An 18,585-nucleotide genomic window follows, 5' to 3' on the forward strand; every position below is an offset into this window, starting at 1 on the left:
TGAGGCTGCAAAGCCCAGAACCCTGAACTGCATTAGATATGTTTATGTATTCTGTAAGAAATTCTATTACCATAATATTCTCATACCTGCTCTAACCATAAGGAGCACCAGAGAGCCCCAAATCAAGGACATTGTAATACAGCACACAGTATATGAATAAAACAAAGGGGGTTTAATCCTTCTTAAGCACCTTCTCACAGACCTCTTCCAACAATCAGCCACAAATACAGTTATAATCACAATGAACCACTAAAGCTTCCTCCTTCCATCCTCCAGTTGAGTTTTGCAAGATGCTTCCCGACTCTGACTTGGCAATGCTTCCCGGGGCCATACCATGTCTTCTGGGAAACACTTCTGGGTCATAGTAAAAGTAGGGAGGTCCTCCCCCACCAGCACCCTCTATTGGAATGTTGGGACTCTGACAAGGCTGCCTTTACAGACTTCTTATCCCAAGCACCCCTGTGAGTGTCCCAACTGGGTTCCCATGTGACGACCACTGCCACCTGATATATGGGGGATCTAATGCTCCTGACTCCCGGATTCAGCTAGTCTGTCCATTATTTTATACAGGCCAGTATTAAATACCGGCCAATTAGTCTGCATGGTCTCTCTGGCCTCCTGTCCAGGTAATGTATTTCTCTCCATCTCATCCGGGATGCCCATTCTCCTCCTACGCTGCTAAGTCCAATTCATAATCTTGGAGGATTGGAACCTATAGTGGAAGCATCGTGTGCTCAGCAGTAACCATCCCTGGACAGGGTGTCAGTCCATTGTGATTGATGCCTACTAAAAAACACATAGTTATCAACGAACCAAACATGAATGTCTGCAAGACATGGGAGAAAAAAATGGAAAACCTTGAGAAACATCTACAAAGAGATTGGCAGATCATGCAAAGTCCTCTACAGACAAGTTGTGGATCTTTGAGGCAGCAGCACTAAATTTCACACCACCATGTCACCCAAACCTTATTAATAAAACATATACAGTTTCCAATCATGGTTTCAGTTTTAATAGGATTTTATACTTACATATAGTGCTTTGTGATAAAACCAGGGCCGGCACCACCATTAAGGGGAAAAACCTAGCCACAAGGGTTAGCTAACGTACATTCGATTGGCCCACTGAATAAGCTTGGCCTAGCCTGTAAAATAACCCAGCACTGACACTGCCTATAGATGAACCTCCACAGTATTTATATGGTATGGCAGAGAAGACAGTTGGTCCTGTAACAACCAATGTTTCTCTACACTTAAGAAATCTGTACCTGTGCTATAGAAGATCAGATGATGAAACCATTTTGCCTTCTCAATGTCCACAAACCCCCAGCCCCCCAAGATATCCCTTTATGGGTTAATGGGTAACACTCAACAGAATGAGTATATGCCCTTGTATAGGCTGCAAGTCTTGGAATGGGCTGTGGGGTGCCATAACCTTTAGCTGAAAAAGTGTAAAACAGTTAATTCTGTAATATGCATGTTTAAAAAATGTTACATATAATCTTATCCTTCCCTAGCATCAATTTATGAATATAGTGCTGTAGTAATGTCCCTGCAGTAACAGTGCCCTCATTTGTGTATAGAAGATTCCATATATGGTGGAAAACGAGGAATTACATAGAATCTCATGGGGGGCCCTTTGTTGAATAGGGGTTTACACTTTTGGGCACATTACATCTGCCCCTATTGCGCAGGCATTCATATGTCCCTGAAGTTCTCCTTGACCATCTTACTCCATATAAGGGGTACGTCACCTAAGACGATTTAACCTCCGTGTTAAATAAAATGGAATCCTGTATTTATCATGACGCCGGAGACAGTCGAAGTGCTTGCTTATAAGTTGCTCGCACAGGTAAGGAAGAATTTCGCAATACTCTGTGCGCATGACAATACGAAGACTTTCTTAAACCACACCCATTTGTAAGACTTGCCCTCCGCGTTACGTCACGAGCCGTCCATTTTGGCTTTAAAAGTTTTGAAGATAGAAGGCTTGAAAATCTGGGCATTTTAAGGAATTCTGACTACACTTCATAGAAAATACGACTCAAATACTCGAAACGTGCTGACGTAAAATGTGCGCAGTTCGCCAGGGTTACCCGCTGAAACGGAGGAGGTTGCAAGGACAAACTGCAAAGGGGAAACATGGCATGCTTCAGTATTTCGTGCTTGACAGTCGGTGCCGAGATAAACTAACAACTCTGGTGTAGTTTGTGAAGCTGTGAAGCAGAAGGCCTCCAAATAGTATAAAGGATTAATTGGTGATGTATGCAGAAGTCCCAGGCGGAGATAATCGTTTCGTCATGTACGATATAGGGAAAGGCCATGCCATTTTATCGTGCTACAATATGCTTAAAAAGGGTATATTATTATATACAGACATTACAATGTTCGGGGGAACCACCGTGGAGCTAACGTAAAGCGGCCAGCCGAGTCCGAGTTTTAACACAGAATGGAGCGTGAGGCAGGCACCAGACGTGGACGGGACGCCAATACATCGCAGCTCCCATTCACGTATACTTAGGACAATTTATGGTCCTCCATTAACCAGTCCCGTATGTTCTGGGCTTCTGGGGCAGCAGGACCGACTCGAATAAGGAAAGAACGTGTAAACTCCACGGAGATTGTGTTTGAACCCAACCGTCGGCTCTTACAGCGTGACTGTTAAACCTGCTGCCATTGTTTAGCTTTAGAAGCCTGAATTATGACAATATGATGAAATGCTATTTTAGAAAAGAATTCTGTCATTTGTAATTTCGAATAATATTTTATAGTTGGAGTGACAGGGAAGTGAAAAAAACAGGTTCCTTAATGTTGATTACAGGATGACTGGTAACTGTTGGTAAATTAATTTATAACATGGTTTTGCCAGTTTGCATGCCACAAAATCAATTTGGAGTTATACAGAATTGTGCTTTGTACACGTAGTAATAATGACCCTATAAATACAGTATAGAGAAAGTTTGAAAATGATAAATCATAGCCAAAAGTATTATTGTTTGTGTTGTACATGCGCAGTTACATTATAGAAAACATTGTCCATCAAGAGGTTGGAGAAATGGATTATAATTACAGATTTTTAAACCTTGTCTCGACCATTATGAAAGTTTGGGGGTAATAGGAAATTGGTAAATTTGTACCTTTAAACCATTTGTTACCGCATGTGCCATCCACTTTAAAAAATAACTTTCAGCTTATCAATCTGAAAAGCAAACGATTAATTGATAAGGAGGACAAAGGTTTAATTGGATACAAAAGAAAAAGTTGCTGGGGGGATCCGTAGGATTGATCAATCGGGTTTGAATCGCTACCCCCTCCATCCGTTTAAGTTCCTCGTCGACTCTAATTGGTTGGATGCACTCGCGATTGTTGGTCGGATTGGGCAGTGTCTAGAGGCGGAGCGCAGCGCGCGCAGAATGAATTACGTAAGGCGGGAGCTATCCTTTTACTTACCAAAATTTAAACACTTTCTTGAGTTCCGCCGGATTAAGCAAGCGAGTTTATCGATTAGTTATAGTCATCCAACAAGCGGGATAATATTAATACTATTTCTTGACGGTAGCTTTTAAACGCCGATAAAAGATATAATGGTGTATATTTCAACAAGAATTTTTCGTATGTCTCCGGGGTTCGTCTGCCTATTAGAGAATTTATCGATAAGCCGTCTCTAGTATGAGAAAACAGGCGCATTTTGTGTTCCTGTTGAGGATCGATTGTGTTTGGTTTTTCTGAACGGTGGAGATCGTGAGAAGTCTGACTAGTGAAAAGGACACAAATCCTTTGGAGGTATTCTAAGGAGTTCTGCAGTTACAGTGGGTAAGTTGCTTATATGTTTAACAATGTTTGTGTCCCGCAGTGGGCCTAAGAAATATTATATTTAGGTGTATTTGTTCCTGATTGTAGTTTTTGTTTACTTAAGCAAGTTTGTAACTTAAATTGTAACATCCGTCTCTGCAAGCGTCTAAGTTTGTATTGACGTCACGCATGCGTTTGACTCGTCTGAAAAGCCACGTTATAGGTTTTGTTCGCACTTTTAAGTATAATTGGTGTTTTTGTAATATGCTTCGGAGAGTGGAACGATTTATTTAACCCAAGAAAAGGGTAGAGTTAAAATTTGGCCGTGAGGCTGAAGTCGCGACTGCCCACCCTACAGCGCGCGCGCGCGCTCTCTCTCTCACAGACCGACCTTGCATGGCGGCGGCTGTTTAATTGAAGTCTGCATCTTGTAAGCAATTATAAATTCAACACCGGTCATCTTAATTCAACGCCGCTCAAGTGTCCGTTCTCCAGTAAAATAACTGTACAAGGCAAAACTTTCACATTCCTACAGTACGTATAAACTTCCATTACATGCAAGTGAACAGTCGGATCGAGTAAGGAAAGGTGTATACATTAATTAAAAATAACACCCACATGGGCTGCCATTCCATCGCGTTGATCGCGTGTAAACTTACGAGTCACCAGTTCTCACAAAACGATCAGGTATTCGCTTTGACATTTTGTTGTGAATTGTGGATTACGCGCCAATATTTCGAACACGGGGTTACCTACGCGGGACAGCCTAATTTGTTTAGAGCGCAATTCCTGCTCCCTCTTCATTGGTTCCCACGCCCCAATGGGCGCCGGCTCTGTGTGTTTGATGGACTCCTCTTTAGTTGACCGTGTATTCTTGAGGTCCGTGAGCGGACTCTTTGAAATCTAATTATTTTTATTTATATGGCACACCCTTCATTTTGATTAGTTTGTTTTCTGCAATTTGCAGAAGTTGTATCTTCTAAAGCCATGTTAAAAAATGTTTGCCGATGTATTTTCTAGTTTGCCTGTTTTTCAATCGATATGCAAACGCTTAGTAGATTAGTCTGTAATTATTGACTAAGAGCTACCAGTGTGATAAAAATAATAAAATACTTAGTTTTACTTGAATTTTACTTTGTTTGTTTAGTGTACATAAAGACAAAATGCATGCATGTAAAGGAGGAATTGATTTTTACTTTGTCGTAACCCATACTGATTGCATAGTTAAAGGCTATTTGTAATACGTTTTACGGGTAAATAACAGTGCTTCACGCTCAAATGCATTTTCCAGCAATTAGCTTTTTTACTTTACAGGTAAAAAATGATTACTACGGTACTTAGTTTGGAGAGTTTCAGTGAAAAACAGAGCAGCACTTCGCATCCCATAGGCCAGTGCAGTGCAAATGAAAAGGTAATGCTCTTTGGAATTCATTAAAGGAAGCACAGTTCCTCGTCTATGCTGAATTACGATTATTCCTTTGTAGTAATGTGATTTAGAAAATGGATAATTATTTGATCGTGATATGGGTATCCTATATTATTGAACAGTGTTGTGCAGTGCTGCACTTTATTTTTAAAATGTTACCATCGTCATCAGTTTTAATTTTTGTGAAGTGAAGCATTCTACTATTTTAAATAAACTGCAGGTTCAGAGTTTGAGAGAGACCATTGACCTCCCCAGATTGTCCCATCCTGCTTTGCTACTTTTTATGATTTAGTTTGTTTAAAAGCTTGCCTGGAATTGTTAATAATTTTGTTAAACTTTTTCACTCAGGAAATGGTATTTTTAGAGCCACATTCAAGGGCAGAAAGAACTCCCCTGAAGATATCTACTTCGCTTTTAGTATCTGGAGAAATCAATCAAGATATGGATTCTTTGACAACCCCCACAAAAGGAAAAGAATCTCTTGTTTGTGAACCGTGGACTCCCACAGCAAATCTCAAAATGCTCATCAGTGCAGCAAGCCCAGAGATTAGAAACAGGGAAATGGAACTGGGTGCAGATGATCGGGAAGTTACAGGTTCCATAGATGTTTGCCAGGTACCTTTTTGAAATTTTAACTTGAGTGTATAATCTTTATGTTTAAATTGCAAGTTTCTTACTGGGATGTGATAAATGCAATGCATTGGTTGTTTTTTTTTCATGTGTGTTTTTTATGCAACCTAGTTAAACATATACATGAATATTTATTTGAATCTAGGAAATGTTGGAGTTTTTGTGTAATTTGGGATCATATGATACAATGGGTCACTTTAGTAGCTCTGCTTCCTTTGTAACAAGATACCAGCATTCACATCCCATGTTCTCCCTTTGTTGGTGTCAGATTCCTGTGGGTGTGCTGGCCTCCTCCCGCTGTCTGAAGTCTTACAGGCTGAGTGAATTGGCTTTGTTAAATTGACACCTGTGTGTTTGTTTGATTTCACATTGCACTGGGCTGGTGCCCCGTCCAAGGATTGTTTCAGCCTTGCACATGATGCTCGCTGGGGATAGGCTCCAGTTTGCTCACAGCACTGCTCTGTATAAGCCAGTTTGGGGTGTGGGGGGGGGCACAGCTGAATGGTTTTCACTTATGGCTGAGAAAGAACATGGGGGTTCAAATTTTTTATTGGGTGTTATAATTGTAATTTTATTGTTTGTAGAGGAGTTTGAGCCATGTCATACACCTTTTTGTACAAATAGAAATAAATGATGTATAAGTGAGCGTTTCCAAAGACCGTGTAGACTCTTGTCACAGTCAAGCAGCATTGTCCTGTCAAAAATACTGTTTCATACATCATGCAAAATTTCAGTTTACTTTCTGAAGGTTACTGACTTACAGCAATTTATCTAGCGGCTTTCCCTTTTTCAAGGCACTTTACAGTATTTGGTTTACTAGAACAATAGTCATTATAATCACTAACTTTAGCACGGTAAGCTAGGTACTTTGCTGCCATGCATCATTCATGTGTTACAGAAACATTTATTCTTGAAGAGACATGTATAACTGATAATCTGTCTCATTTGTGCTATATTTTGCTTCTTTCTTGTGTTTTGGATCTCTTGCATTACACGTTTTGACTTTGTCCTTTGGTTGACCCCTATGCCTTTTATCTTGTTTAATTTGTCGACATTCTTAGATTTTTTTGCCCAAGTTTTTCGACTGCTCTTATTGTTTGCATTTGATTGCATTGCTTGAGTCTGTTTGTCGTTTAACTGTGAGTTGCACGATTTCAAGTCCATTTTTAAACTGCACTTCAGTGGCATACAGTTTCAGCAGTGAGAGAGCTTTCTGCTAAACATGGAGATAACAATGAATGTATAAGAGACTTAAAAGATCCAGTATATGGTTAATGTTCAAGCATTATCAGTGTTGTAATAGTTATATTTTAGATTCTGTATTTTCAATTTTCTGAAAATACTTTAATGTCAAAGTTATTAGTTTTTATTTGATTTTTTTACCTTATTTATTTAGGAAAACCTAATGGAAGATGATCCAGATAAACTTCAGCCAAGTAGAAAAGAAAAGAGTTTAGGTTTGCTCTGTCATAAATTCCTAGCACGCTACCCTGATTATCCCAACCCTGCACTAAATAACAATATCTGCCTTGATGAAGTAGCAGGAGAGCTAAGTAAGTTGCTTCTATTGTTATTTCTTGATATAAATCCATTTCTAAAAGGAACAGAATGTCTTGTGTCATTTTATTATATCCAGTTATTTTTGGTCTCTTACAGGTGTAGAAAGAAGACGGATCTATGATATTGTAAATGTACTTGAAAGTTTGCATATGGTGAGTCGGCTTGCTAAAAACCGTTACACTTGGCATGGGCGTTGTAACTTGATTCAAACTCTAGCAGCCTTGAAGAAGGTTGGAGAGGAGCATCAATATGCAGAACAAATGCAGCAGATAAAACAGAAAGATTTTGAGAAAGAATTTGAGTCGGATAATGAAGAAAAAGAAAACAAAGTGTTCCTTAAAACCAAACCGACCGAGAGAGATTTTGGACATAAAGAGATGTGTTTTGTAGAACTTCCTGGAATGGAATTTAAAGCAGGTGAGTAAAATTCTCCCCGTGTTGAATGCTGTTAACATATTTATTTTTAATTTTAATTTTTTTTTTACCTGCAAGAACCATTTTTCAAATTTAATTGTTTGTTGTTGAACATGTTTCCACTAATAAGCTCAGTGCTCTACAGATGGGTGAAAAATATAGTGTAAAAAAGAATTGCAACATAAATACAATCTTTAAACATAAAAGAGAAACTTAATTTAGTTTATACAAAAAATGGCCCATGAATACATGTTTTTAGCCTGCTTTATTCGATGCTGAATTTTTCCCACTACATTTGATACATAGTCAATCTATGCGGGGTACCTTTCCATCACAGGGTACATTCACTCACTCACACACACACACACATCCATTCTTTTGTAGCTGTCATAACTGCATGTCTTTGTACTGTTGGAGGAAACAAAAATGTGCAAATTGCATATAGGAGGCACCGTGGCTGGAAAATGAACTTGAATCCATTTTCTGTAAAATGGCTAACTATTCCGCAACTGCAGTGGTGTGGACATCATAACAGAATTAAAATCTGCCTTTAGTTATTCTGTTTCGTTTAATGGTAATTGTAAATGTCGGTCAGTCTGTGGCTTCTGTTAACTGTGTAATCCTTTCTTTTTAGCTTCTGTAAATGGCAGGAAGGACAAATCCTTGAGAGTCATGAGTCAGAAATTCGTAATGCTCTTTTTGGTGTCAACGCCTCGTATTGTAAGCTTAGAAGTTGCAGCCAAAATTCTTATTGGGGAAGATCAGGTGGTGGATTTAGATAAGAGTAAATTTAAAAGTAAGTGACATTTTTAACTGTTAACCATGATCACTGCTGTTTGTTACTGGATTTTGTACTATACATGAAAGGTGGTGTTGGGTTTTTTTTTTTTTTCTTGTTTTTCTGATCTTTTGGATTTGTGTTCTCTTCTTTTCAAAGTAGCATAATTTATATATATAAAAAAAAATTAAAAAGCCAGTTATACATAATTTGTTTTACTGGGAAAGAAACCACTTTACATTAGTATTGTTTTTAGTAAACATAGCCATTAACTAAAATAGTTTTTTTTTTTTAAATGTATTATTTATCCTGGCACTAAAGACTGGTGACGTGATGCATGCTATTCAAACATACAAGTAAAAAGTTGAATGGGCTCGTTGTAACAGAGCATAGTATTGCGCTTTTTTTTTTTTTTTTAATATATAAATTTGAGGCATTCCCTTGTCTTATTTGATGAAATTTCTGTTGATCCTGGCAGACGGGAAATAAAAATGAACACGGTGACATTCCGGGCACCCTCACATACTGTATATGGGGTAGCCCATTTAAAACTCTTAACCTTTTATGTCTTAAATCCAAACCAGGCTGTGAATAAAAAACATTTTCTTGAAGGTGTGAGATGGTAGTGTTAATCACTTTGACTTTATACAATTTAAAGCTTTTTATTTTATCTAAGCATGTTTTTTATTTGTCAAGAAAGATGATTGAATGTAAACATGTGCTTCTTTTTAGCTAAAATCAGAAGACTGTATGACATTGCTAATGTATTAAGTAGCCTTCAGCTGATAAAAAAGGTCCATGTTACCGAGGAGAGGGGACGAAAGCCAGCGTTTAAGTGGACAGGACCAGAGACTTTCCCCAGTTTACAGGGTACGTTTAGAAAATACAAAGGGAACACTGTACATTTCATTATTTTGTAGCAGTGATTATTTTTAAACCAGACGTGTCCTATTTAGTAGTAAAGTGTGTTTTTTTTTTTGGCAGATTCAAATCCTCTGATCGCTACAACCTCTGTTAACCCAACTCCTTTAAATTCTCGATCCTCAATTGAAAATTGCACTAAAAACCTTTTTCCTGATTCCAATGCTAAGCAATCCTTTACTCGACACCCATCTCTTATTAAATTGGCCAAAAGTATTGATGATGACAGAAGAAAAATAAATTCTGCACCCAGCACACCTTTGAAGAAAACATGCAGTGAGTATTGCAAATGTTTAGTCTTTACTCTTTATTTCTGATGTCATTTTATAACTGATTTGTTTTTCTTTCTTGTAGATTGTTCATCCGAGAACAGCACTGGCCAAATACCCTTTGTCTGCAAATCTCAACTTGAAGAATACACAAAGTATTTTGATTTCATTTAAATTTTATACTTTTCTATCTTGTGTACGAATTGTAAAACAATTCTTTTGTAACTTAAGTGCTTATCAAGTCCACAAAACATTGACAGCTGTGAAATATAGAAATCTGATGTTCCTGTTGCATAAAAGTACATACCACTTGTACATGGACTTGATACTGTTTCTTTTCAGAGTAAAATAGTTACATTTTTATTTTGTTTCAATGTAAATGTTGTGTTTTGGCCTGCATTAGTGCTAGTGCTTTTCATTTTGTGCTTAGATGCAGCATACCATGAAATCCTATTTAATTTTTTTAATTTATTAATCATTTATTATTCCAATATCAAATTTTGATTCCATATATTTCTGTGTGGTTGTTTCTTTGAATAAGTAAATGTCCTAAGAGTGCTTACCTTTCAGTTTTATATTTTCATTCTATGCATATTACTGTAGTGCTGTTAAAGATGTGATTCGAAAACATCAGTGCTTGTAGGTGTAGAATATACCATGTCTGTAAGGGTTAAGTATTAAGAAATAGGTCACTATTATTAAAACTGTAATGTGTTTTAATTATCTAATTTTAATATTCTTGGTTTAGAAGTTAAACTGATTAAAAACAGAATCCAATACTGCACCACATTATGGAAACATAACTCTGTATATTTAAAACAGTGTACTATGTTTGTAGTGATTTTTGTTTTGATTGTTCAAAGATCTTATTTGTTAATATGGACTTTAATACTCTTTTTCTCTATTTTTAGGTCTGACAAGCAAAAATTGGATGAACAAAATGTAGAACATCAGCTACAGACAAAAGGAAACAACGGGATAGGTATAGTGAAGCCAGTATTAACTTCAGAACTCAGTGGAACAATAGCTTCACCAACGGACTCTTTTCAGCTAAAAACAGCATTACCTATAGCCCAGTCTTCTCTTATTCCAATGTTATTACCTCAAAGCCATAACAATGGCCCTTATGCAATCTATTTTCATGCTCCATCAGTACGGCCAATGGCCAATCCATCTAGCTTAGCTGTGCGATCAATGACCTTTGGAGAAAACTTGTCAAATTCTGAAAGTCCATCTCGCAGATGTAGTGGAAACATGACATCTGCTTCACCTGCCAATGAAAAAGATATCAACACAGAAGGTGCAAATCTGTTTCAAAACATTGGCACACCAGACAAAAATTTAAAACGTGTTCTTGCTGAGAAGAGTCCAGAAGAGAGTTCTCCAAAACAAGCCAAAGTTCAAATTCAAACATCTGCAGCTTATAGGGTAATTATTTTAAATGTTTTAAGTAGTAGTGAAAGATGAAATATGTTTTTTTAGGATAATGTTTTTTTTTTTTCTTGCATATAAAAAAACTACTGTTAGATTAATTTCTGTTTTTATTGTATATTTTCTTGCTGTGAATAGTGAGCGTGTGTGCCCTGATATGGTATCCCATGCAGGGCTGAATCCTATTTTCTGCCTGACACTGCCAGGATGGTCTAAATGAACCTTCATACTGGAGACCAACTGTTCATAAAATGAAAGTAGATTGAAAATTCATAATTATGTTAAATAGAGCTTTAGCTGACCATTTTTTTTAAATCGATTATTTGGTTAAGTGGTTAATCAGAATTAATCGGAGGTTTGAAAAGTGTGCAAACGTGCAAGTGTTTTTTTTTCCCCTGTGCACAGTACTCTTCTACATAACAATAGCACAAATACAGTATACTGTAAAATGACATTTGCTAAAAATGTGCATAGCAGCAAGTCCTATTACCAACTCTTAAATGGGACTTAGCCCTTTCATTGTCCGCATCACTGGGTGGAAGGCTGAAACCACAGTTAAGTGTTGCCTAGTTTGTATTGTTTTATCTGCAGGATGTCAGCAAACGCCACAATGAATACAGTTTTGAGCGCTTCAATCCATTCATTTTCTTACAGTATGGCATCCAATACTAGCTAATGTTGTCATCAAAGGAAATACTATGCAGAGTTTTATTTTTTGCGTTGTTGATTACTTCTATTCTGCATTGTCACAAAAGGCTCTTTGGGCTGTCAGAAAAAAGGAGAAAAAACACTGTGATATTGAAAGGGCTGCTGCATTATCCACAGTTGTATTTATTTGCACCATTGCCAATGGCTTTTCTTATTGTAGTTTTGTGTGGTGTTTTTTTCTTTCTTCATCCTTCCAGAGACAAGCATGTTAGGGTCTTTGGCTACTGCTAAGTGGCCTCTGTGTGTGTGTGCGTGTGCATGAATGTGTCCTGCAGTGGTCCACCAAATTATTTTACTTCCTTTCTTGTGGTTAAGAAAATGGAGGTGGTGGTAGTAGTAGTAATTTATTACATATTACACATTATGTAATTTTCTTGCTACTCGAAGCACTTTTCACGTAGACTGCACCATCTTTTACAGCACAGTGTCCCTGTATCTACAGAGATTCACACACAGACTACAGGACGAGCACAGCCAGGTGGCATCACCAACACCTCTTCAAACAGCAACCCAAACTTTACTGGTTGGTCTGCCATCCAAACATGCTTAGATTCAGGTGCATGACATGTTCTGAAGTGCAGGTGGAATGGCTTCTGGCTGTAGAAGTAAATCTGGGGAAACATCATTATGGTGGTTTTGAGTGATCTATTAGGTTGAAGGATTTTTTTTTTTGGCTGCTACTGTAAGAAGTCATTGTATATCATTTTTTACGTCTCCTCTTCTCATAGGATATGTCGTCTACTGAAAAGCAACAACACAACACTTGCCAAAAGAATCCTGCAGTGCATAAAGGTCTCCTAACAAACAGGCCTACTTCTAGGGCTCTGCATTTAGAGCCAGAGTTTATTAATACTCCAGAAGTGAAGGACAATTTTTCAGGGAATGCTGGAAAAAGTGTGGAATATTTACTGGCTAATGAAGAGAGAGGCAGCATAGCTGAAGCAGGGCTTACTCCTCTGAGAACTTTCTCAATACCAGCGTTCACAATTCCTGCCCACCTTCAGGCTGAAGTAAGTGCTACGGTTTCTTTAGTAATTTGTTTTTTGATGACATTAAGCTGCTTGGACAGTACATTACATACTCGCTATGTTACATTAAATGGACACTGGTGACGTGTTGTATGTTGATTGGACATGCAACTAAATATTTCACTGTTCTTTTACATGTGAGAGTACTACTTTTACAATGAAACACTGCTTCATCAGTATTAACTAAAATTTAAGTGTTTTTTTTTTTCTTTTTTTTTTAATATAGACTTTAATACCTACTGGCTATCTTATTCCTTTAACATCACAGTCAGTCCTTGGTTGTTCAGGAGATTTAGATCCAGAAAGAAAGGCTGAACACAATTCAGTTGTACACCCCGGGGCTTTCTCATCACCAACTACAGGTATTTGTTAGGTTTTGAGCCTTACCACAGGTTCATTTAGCTGAATAGTTTTATAAAAAAAAAACAAAAATCAACTTCTCCTTTCTCTTTGCAGGAATGGCATCAGTGTCTCCAGATTGTGCCAGATTTACTTCTCCAACTGGTGCTGCTTTGTCTAAAGTCTCCGTTTCTTCATTTCCACGAATGAATCAGTCTAGCCCATCCATGGCTTCAAACCATCACCTTAATAGCCCTAGTCCAGCTATACTAAACTTCACACTACAGAATTTAGGATTAATTTCCCCAGGAATTCAGGCACCTGTAGAGCATGTGAGCCCTATTCCAAATCATTTTGGTTTTCAGCAAGGAGGGATGATCTTTGTTAAGCCAGTGTCTCCTGTACCTATTCAGCATCAGATTTCTGCGCAGCCTGTTACATTATTGAGTTTACAGCAGGTAAGGATTGAATGTCTTTGAGATCTTTTGGTTTTCAGCGGTCTGCATTCCCTTCATGGTTTAGTGTTTGGTTTGACTTACGGTCATACTTTTATTTAAAATCACAAGACTAAGAATAGTGAGTTTGAGTAGCCCTGAGATTTCTAAGATTGGTGTAATTTATGACTGATTCTGCACGACGGTTGGTGTGAGTGTGCAATACGATGAGTTGGTGTCTCATGTAGAGTAGTGCCTGGCAGGATAGACTCCAGCTTGGCTTGAGTCCTTAATGCAAGGGTCAGGTTCGTAAAATAAATGAATGCTTTGAGTTTGGTTTATGTGTTTCAAATTTAGGTTTGTGGATGTGGTGAGAGAGGACATGCAGGGTGATGGGTGTAACAGAACAAGATGCAGAGGCCAGAAAGATATGGAAGAAGATGATCCGCTGTGGCAACCCCTAACGGGAGCAGCCGAAAGATGATGATGACGACTCTGTGTTTATATAATCTAGGTTGAACAAAATGACACCTTTTTTAATTGGCTATATTTAATTTTTAATAGGCAACTCTGGCCCCTTCTTCAGGCAAGATATAAGAAAGCTTGGATATTGTAAACTTTTTAGTTAGCCAATAAAAGGTGTCATTTTGCTTAACTTCTCACTACATTCATAATGGCTAACATGGTACAACACCCAAGTACTGTAATCTAGGTTGTAATTTACAGAGAATATCTGAAAACTTCTCACCCTGGAAAGTCATATTGTGAATGTTCAGTTAATTTATTTGATGGACTGCTATACTAATTCACCAAATCCTAATCTGTATCATACATTTCCAGAAATAGGACTATTAGTTGTAAGCTTAGGAGCAAAGAACTTTATAACGAAGAAATAAACATGAACATTAGGATTATTCCCATCAACCTCAACTGTGAAAACTGTTGGAGTACATGAAAAGCCTTACTGGATTTGTTTAAAGCACAAGTATCCTAATTAAAAAGCACTATTTGTCTTTTTTAAAATTTAATAACATTCTGTTTTCTTTACAGTCTCCAGTGCTGGCAGCACCTAAAGGAGTGCCATCCTTACAGAAGGAAGCCTTTTTTCACACGCCAGTTTCTGCAGCGTGTCAACTCGCAACCGTGAGTTCTTCTGTCCCTCGGACATCTCGGCCATCTTATGTGCCACAAAGGAAACTTGAAGTTAGTTCTGAAGATAGTTAGTTAGTTAGTTAGTTAGTGGCGGTAGCAGCAGACTTGTGTGTGCTTGCTTGCTCACTAAATACCTCAGTTTGTCATCTTCCTGAGCCGCAGTGTTTCACACTTTTGTTGTGATAACAAATTTGAACTTGGTGCTGTGCCTTATTGAACTGGAGAGCAAACTGAGCTCCAAAGTGATTTATACAATCTATTTAAAAATTTGTAAAGCACACTTTTTTACAAAATGACTTTAAAGTGACATCCTTTGTGAAGTAACATACATTTAAAAAATGAATTAATTGACAAGCTTAATTTATTTCAGAAAAGAACTTTTTCAGGGGCTATGTAGTATAGTTTTTAGTTTTTATTAGGAATTTTGCCATTTTAGAGTAATGTTTTAAGAATATTTCCAGAATTTTGCAACTAAAAACACATTTATAATTGGATATGTTCCTGAAGTTAAACAACAAGAGCATGCAACAGTGTTTAATTGTACCCTTTAGATACCTCCATACATCCGTGTAGTGAGCAAAGCCATGAGCTCCATGAATTACTCGGATGTTCTCTTGCTGTTGGTAATTCTTTTTGATACACTATATAGAGTAATTAATTTACCTTCAGTAATTCATTGCTTTGGCAATGGAGGCTTCATTTATACTGTGTATTAAATAAACATTTATGAAAGAGCCATAAGTATTGTAACTTTTTACAAATCTGTAGCTATTTAACTGTAAAACATTGCACAATTGTATTTTTCATGTAAACTGTTGATGTTGCTGTACAAAATGTATTTATGTAAAGTATTTTCTTGATTAGCCTGGTCCAGCTCTTTGTAATTTCATTAATTTATCACAGGTGTTCATTATTTGGGGAAAATACAACTTTTATATATATATATTATATATATATATGTGTGTATATATCTGTGTTTATCATTTGTTCTTTTAATTGGCTAGAACAAGATTCACACTGACTAGTATTTATAAATTCACATGCTAGTAGTATGCACTTCCATTGACATAAATTCAGAACTGTGGGTTTAAGTACCTCTTAAAAGTGTCCATTCATTTTTATTGCACCCCTTTAGTTGTGGCTGCTCGTCAGGATCACACAGCAAACCGTTTTGTTTTGGCCACTGCACCACATTTCGTGTCATTTAAGTTATTACTGAAAGAAAATGAGGTTTTAAATTTATAAAAGACTCCAGTTTCTGTAGGCTCCATGTGTTCAGGCCCAGTTCCAGCCCAATAATGTCATGTCAACTCCATCAGGGCTCCAATGTGCCCCACTGTCGGGGGTTGAGGTGACAAGGTTTGGGGGGTGGTCTCTGATGAACTGGCATTCTATCCCACTACAGTTACTGTGACCCCTGAGCAAGAGCAGCCGGTAAGGACAACAGGAAAATAGTTTTTCATTTTGTTTCTGTTTATTAACTTTGATCAAATTTTTATCCTTTTGTGTCAATTTTGAATTTTATGACTGTAAAGACATTTTATGCTATATAAATAAATAAATATATAAATATTGCCTCTATGTATTTGAAAAGGCTAATATCCCACCTTCCACTGTAAAGCAGTGTTGACTAGTAGTTGAGGAGTTAGTGTCTGCCTTGCAGATGGAGATCCTGCTCCCAAATGGTTGTCCTTTACCCAGATGGCCTTCTGATAATTGTAGGCTTCCCTCCGACCGTTTCAGCACAATTCTATCAATCTTTGTTATATAGAATGTGGTGTCAAAGGTGTTGTGCAGAATAAGTAAGACTGATATTCATAAATGCAACATTTTTGAGTAACTACTGCAAGACGTTATGTCAGTGACACAGTAATGGTGACTCCAGTACCAGAACAATGCAAAATGAAGCTGCACGGCCCAACACAATGCAGTCCACTCCAGAGAATCCAGGCGAGAATGCCAGTGCAAGGGAGAAGAGGGAGGTCTTTGAGTTATTGTGTGCATGTGGTGATCGAGGAGCGCTGTGATCGTGTCTACATTCTACACAGTGCTGCAGTGCTGCCCAGACTCGATCCTGGGGGCCCGTGGTGGCTGCAGGTTTTTGTTCCAACCAACTTTTGCTTTTAATTGGACTTCCAATCTAATCAAGGGAATTATTTAGTTTTTTGGTTTTTTTTTTTGTTTTTTTTTTTAATGTCAACAGTGACCCCAAAGTTTGGTAAATGTAAGAGGGATGTTCAAAACGTTTTTGGACTTTTTAAAAAGCAAATAGCAAAACTTTTCTACATAGTCCCCTTTGCGATTCAATTTTCCCGGTGTTGTACCTACTTTTTAATGCCCAATTACTACTCCCGCTCTCGCTGTTTCTAACGAAAGTATAAAAGTTTAGAAAGTTTTTGAATGTCCCTCATATATTAAAATGTAATAAGCAGTTACAGTATATGAGGATAATGAAGTTTGTTTTTTTTTTTTTTTCCTTCAAATTTTGCTGCTCTTGGTGTTCTGGTTATTTAATCCGCTCTTTACTAATTAGAGGGTCTAACCCTGAAGTAGCTGCAGCCTTTCATCACTCTTGTATGCCCGGGTGTCTGTTCTGCTTCATTATTAGTATACAGTGCAGGGAGCAAACTGCACAGAAAACGTCAAATTATAATAGAACCTCAAAAGAGAATTAAACATTTAAAGCTGTTGCAAAAAAAACTATTCTTGTGGGATTAATAAAGTTTATCTATTAAATGTAAAAATCATTCTTCATGAATAAGAGAAGGGGGGTTTGGAAGAGACCAGCTAATTAAATTAGATGAATTATGATCAGTTATTAGTACTGATTGTAACTTGGGTTGGAACAAAAACCTGCAACCCCAGGAGCGATTTTTTGGGAAGCATTTTTAGTTCCCAGAAATACCATCTGAATGAAGAACCGTAATTTGTTTGGATCCACAAAGGCTTCATTAACCTCCATGAAAAGATGAAAACGGGCTGTGAAATACCAATGGATTCATGATTTTAAAGGGACTCTTGCTGTATGCAAAAACACAGGCTAAACTCCGGTTTTATGGATCTGTTTGCATTAACTAGTGAGCCGACTAGACAGACTTGTAGTTTTTCCATGTATCAGGAACCATTTCAAAGACCTCTTCTCAGAATTAAATGGGTCTTTGAACCTCCCACCCCAGTAATGCACCATTTCTAGAAGCCGTGTTTTTCATGGGTGTAAGTAGTTTGCCCTGTCACCTTCCATGCCCTTTACATGTGACCTCTGAGTCACCTGGCAGCACCTTAATAATTGAGCCTTTTATATAACATGAGTGGCAGTCATACAGCGGACTTAGAAAGTTGTCCAACTCCATCTCTTTATTGTGTTTAGACTTGATTTCAAATGGATCAATGTGTTACTTTGTCATTACGGGTTGAGTATAAATTAGTGAACAAAGAAAGCATGTTTTAGTGAAGGTTTGCAAATTCATTAAAAATCATGAGTCTCATTTACTTGAGTATTCAAAGTCTTTGCTGTGGCACTCCAGATTGTGGTCAGGTCTATCTTATTTGCTTTAATTCTCCTTGCTGTATCTAGGACTCGACTGGGGTCCACCTGTGGCAAAGTGAAATGAGGGGACATTGTTTAGATAGGCACATGCCTGTGTGTATAAGAGGGTCCCACACATTACGTCGGGACTAAAAGCAACCGTTGAAGTCCAATGAAT

General features: G+C 37.6%; 1 protein-coding gene across 3 annotated transcripts; it reads left to right on the forward strand.

Annotated features, from left to right (window-relative positions):
• Positions 1–1,952: 1,952 nt before the first annotated feature.
• Positions 1,953–16,456, forward strand: e2f8 (E2F transcription factor 8). Of its 3 annotated transcripts, none has more exons than XM_039749422.1 (14): positions 1,953–3,812; positions 5,106–5,202; positions 5,566–5,832; positions 7,244–7,400; positions 7,504–7,824; positions 8,456–8,617; positions 9,332–9,469; positions 9,584–9,796; positions 9,875–9,944; positions 10,701–11,217; positions 12,657–12,938; positions 13,183–13,318; positions 13,413–13,753; positions 14,780–16,456. In XM_039749422.1, exons 2-14 carry the CDS (start codon positions 5,113–5,115, stop codon positions 14,951–14,953), a joined length of 2,868 nt encoding a protein of 955 aa, XP_039605356.1. In that variant the 5' UTR covers positions 1,953–3,812; positions 5,106–5,112; the 3' UTR covers positions 14,954–16,456. The 3 variants fall into 3 exon arrangements, with proteins under 3 accessions (XP_039605356.1, XP_039605373.1, XP_039605365.1); XM_039749431.1 differs by lacking the exon at positions 1,953–3,812 and adding an exon at positions 3,881–4,670; XM_039749439.1 differs by lacking the exon at positions 5,106–5,202.
• Positions 16,457–18,585: the final 2,129 nt, after the last annotated feature.

The sequence above is a fragment of the Polypterus senegalus genome, chromosome 1 (genome assembly GCF_016835505.1).
Source record: "Polypterus senegalus isolate Bchr_013 chromosome 1, ASM1683550v1, whole genome shotgun sequence".
Lineage (NCBI taxonomy): Eukaryota > Metazoa > Chordata > Cladistia > Polypteriformes > Polypteridae > Polypterus > Polypterus senegalus.

Coding starts and splice junctions, on each gene's coding strand:
- e2f8 (XM_039749422.1), top strand. CDS start 5,113: ATGATTACTACGGTACTTAGTTTGGAGAGTTTCAGTGAAAAACAGAGC. Junction 9,470..9,583: donor GACTTTCCCCAGTTTACAGG/GTACGTTTAGAA, acceptor TTTTTTTGGCAG/ATTCAAATCCTCTGATCGCT. Junction 13,754..14,779: donor CATTATTGAGTTTACAGCAG/GTAAGGATTGAA, acceptor TTTTCTTTACAG/TCTCCAGTGCTGGCAGCACC.